The sequence below is a fragment of the Bubalus bubalis genome, chromosome 16 (assembly GCF_019923935.1).
Source record: "Bubalus bubalis isolate 160015118507 breed Murrah chromosome 16, NDDB_SH_1, whole genome shotgun sequence".
Lineage (NCBI taxonomy): Eukaryota > Metazoa > Chordata > Mammalia > Artiodactyla > Bovidae > Bubalus > Bubalus bubalis.
The window spans coordinates 35593175-35596705 of NC_059172.1; the positions used below are offsets into that span (position 1 = coordinate 35593175).

Here is a 3531-nt window from a genome sequence, read left to right on the forward strand (position 1 = left end):
GAAGGTAAAGATGTAGAGCTTGTCTTTGGGAAAATACTGAAAATTTGAAAAATTAGATTTAAAGCAGTCTGAGAGTCTATTGCAGAGGGATCCAATCATGAAGAGACTAACCTAGAAAAAAATAGTGAGTTTCAAAATGAAAAAAAAATTCTCATTAAACTTGTTTTCTGATTATAATCAAGCAGAATGATTTACCACCGGTATAGTTCCTTCATGTCTAATCTAGGTACAGTTTAGTTTTTGAAATTCTTTACTCTGAATTAAATGAATTATTCCCTCAATTTGAATTGGCGGGTCATAAAGACAGCACTGAGGGTGATTAGCAAACACAAACTAAAGGGAATTTATTTGTTCCAATAGTCAAGGACTAGAAAGAAGTTATCCAGTCCACTTAATTTTTCTCATTGAAAATGATAAAGGCATGCAAAAACATAGAATCTCATAATTCATCATTGAAAGACATTGGGAAAAGAGATGGAAAATTAGAGAGGAGCCATTGGGACCGATAAAATGGTATCCTCCTAATTGAACTAAAGTATGTTTTACTTAAATAATTTATCCTTATTTTTAATTTTTGAGACTTAACAGGGAATAGGAGATGAAACAGCAATATCCCTACTTGAGTCTACTGACCAAATCGCCATGCTCGGACCCAATGGCTCTGTCTTCATGCCCTCTGTATTAACACTCATCGGGATTCCTGGCCTGGAGTCAGTGCAATGCTGGATCGGGATTCCATTCTGTGTCATGTACCTTATGGCAGTAATTGGGAATACTCTAATTTTGGTGATAATCAAATATGAAAACAGCCTCCATAGTCCTATGTACATTTTTCTCGCTATGTTGGGGGCCACAGGCATTGCACTTAGCACTTGTATTCTCCCCAAAATGTTAGGCATCTTCTGGTTTCATTTGATAGAGATTTCTTTTGAAGTCTGTCTTCTACAAATGTGGCTTCTTCACTCATTTCAGGGAATTGAATCAGGTGTCCTGCTGGCGATGGCCCTAGATCGCTATGTGGCCATCTGTAATCCCTTGAGACATGCCAGCATCTTCTCCCAAAAACTCTTGACTCACATTGGGGTTGGGGTGACACTCAGGGCTGCCATACTTGGAGCGCCATGCCAGGTACTAATCAAATACCGTCTCAAATTCTACCGAACCACAGTCGTCTCCCACTCTTACTGTGAGCATATGGCCATTGTGAAGCTGGCTATTGAAGATATACGGATGAACAAGATCTATGGTCTATTTGTTGCCTTCACTATCTTAGGATTTGACATAATCTTTATCACCTTGTCCTACATTCAGATCTTTATCACTGTCTTTCAACTGCCCCAGAAGGAGGCAAGATTCAAAGCCTTTAATACATGTATTGCTCATATTTGTGTCTTCCTGCAGTTCTACCTCCTTGGCTTCTTCTCTTTCTTCACACATAGGTTTGGTTCTCACATACCACCATACGTTCATATCCTTTTATCTAACCTTTACCTGTTAGTTCCACCTTTTCTCAACCCAGTCGTCTATGGAGTGAAGACCAAACAAATCCTTGACCATGTGCTAACAATATTTGTATGCTCCAAACATCTTAATCATTAGTGGATCTTTCTAAAGAAAATTTAGGTTAGTTCAAAGTAGCAACATCAATATGCTAAAAGCTAGGTCTTTACACATTTCTACATCTGAAAAAATATTTTAAATCTCAGATACTCATAATGGAAGGAGACACTTAATGAATCCTCCAATACTTAAGAACTTTGGTTTACTACTCTAAGAAACTCTTATATTGTGATTTCCCATTGTTTCCATTATTGTTTTTGCCCTGTCCTTTACAACCTAGAGCTTTCTCTTGAGTAACACTTAGACCTGCACAGATAAGTAACTTGTAGAAAACAGCAGTTGATCCCAGATAACTTCTAAGGATCATGTCAAACATTCATATCTTCAAACTGTTAATCCAACTCTTAGCTGTAATTCTGGCCATGAGTCATTTTCTGATATCTCCTTGTGAATCTATATTTTTAAAATTTTAATGACATCTATTTTTGTCTACTTTTTTTCTGAAATACTGATATAAAAATAATGTAAAATCAATAATACCAATGACAACAACACAAAACCTATAAGATGTAAACCAAATTCTGTAAACATGGAATAAGTGGTATAAGAAAGATAGCACAAAAAAGATTTATAAAAATAAATTAGGTCTAATCACAGATAAAATGTTTTTAGGAAACAAAATTATCATAGGACTTAAATAGAGCACATCCTTCAAGAGGCATTTTAATATGTTAACCCAAATTTGAGTTTTACCCAAATTTGAAAGTTTAAGTTGTAGAATTAAAAATAGAGACAAATAAATTCCAATTCTTAAAAATCATCTACCACAAGTTTGTAGAGGACAGTAACTTTGTCTTATTTACACTTGTATGAACAAGGATAATACCTGAGACTTCTTAAAACTTCAATAAAAATGGCATTGTATAATGAACGATTTAACATTTCCCTATTTTTTATCAATTGTATTCAAGATCAATTAATCTGAAGGCTTTAAGATAACATATAACATTATCTTACAGAAAATCAGCATTATAGAGAGTTTAATCAAATATTATCAATGTAAACGATGATGCCCTGAATGAATTAATATATCATCTTAAATATGAGCTAAAATCATGGGAGAAACTGACTTCCAAAAATAGACTTCAGATCTTTCTTTACTCTTTGCTATTCCTCTGCCCATGCACCTTCATGTTCTCCCAGGATGCTGCACTGATAGAGATCATGTTTAAATTGTCTTCAATCAATCTTTAACACTGAGGACTTATGAGAGTTTTTAAGAAGAACCAAGTACACAGGCAGGGACATCTCGTTTTCTAATAATGGACTGATGCACAGTTCAAGAAAGAAATAAACCAAGGAAACACTTTATTACAATAAAGCAAACGGAGCACGCTATTTAAGATATGGAGGTAGAAGAAATTTTGGAATGACGTCTTGTTGAGTAATGGAGAAATAAATTTGACCCATAAAGTATTTGGCTTTAAAAAGCTCTGTAAATATAAATCATGAACCAAAACGTGAAAAAATACAGTGAGAAAAGGAATACAAAACTTGTTATTTTGTATATATAGTCAGATATATAGTCAGATATATGTAAAAAATGTATGACTAAATAAAAACTAAATCTAACTATATACTATCTACAAGAGAGTCAATGGATTTAAGAATTATGAATATATAGAGGCTGAAAGTAAATGCACAGAAGAAATTTCATGACAATGGCAAACAAAAGGGAGATATGGGGATGCTTTTATCAGACAAAATAAGCTTTTAGCTAAAATTGTCAGCATGAGTTCCCCTAGGTCCAGTGGATAGGACTTAGCACTTTCACTGCCTTGGGCCAGGGATTTGGTCCCTGATAAGGGAACTAAGCACTTTCCAGGTGGCTCAGTGGTAAAGAATCCCTATCCAATGCAGGAGACACAGGAGATGTGGGTTTGATCCCTGGGTTGGGAAGATCCCCAGGAA

General features: G+C 35.0%; 1 protein-coding gene across 1 annotated transcript; it reads left to right on the forward strand.

Annotated features, from left to right (window-relative positions):
* Positions 1-642: 642 nt before the first annotated feature.
* Positions 643-1599, forward strand: LOC112579365 (olfactory receptor 52A5-like). Its single transcript, XM_025265721.3, has one exon. It carries the CDS (start codon positions 643-645, stop codon positions 1597-1599), a length of 957 nt encoding a protein of 318 aa, XP_025121506.3.
* Positions 1600-3531: the final 1932 nt, after the last annotated feature.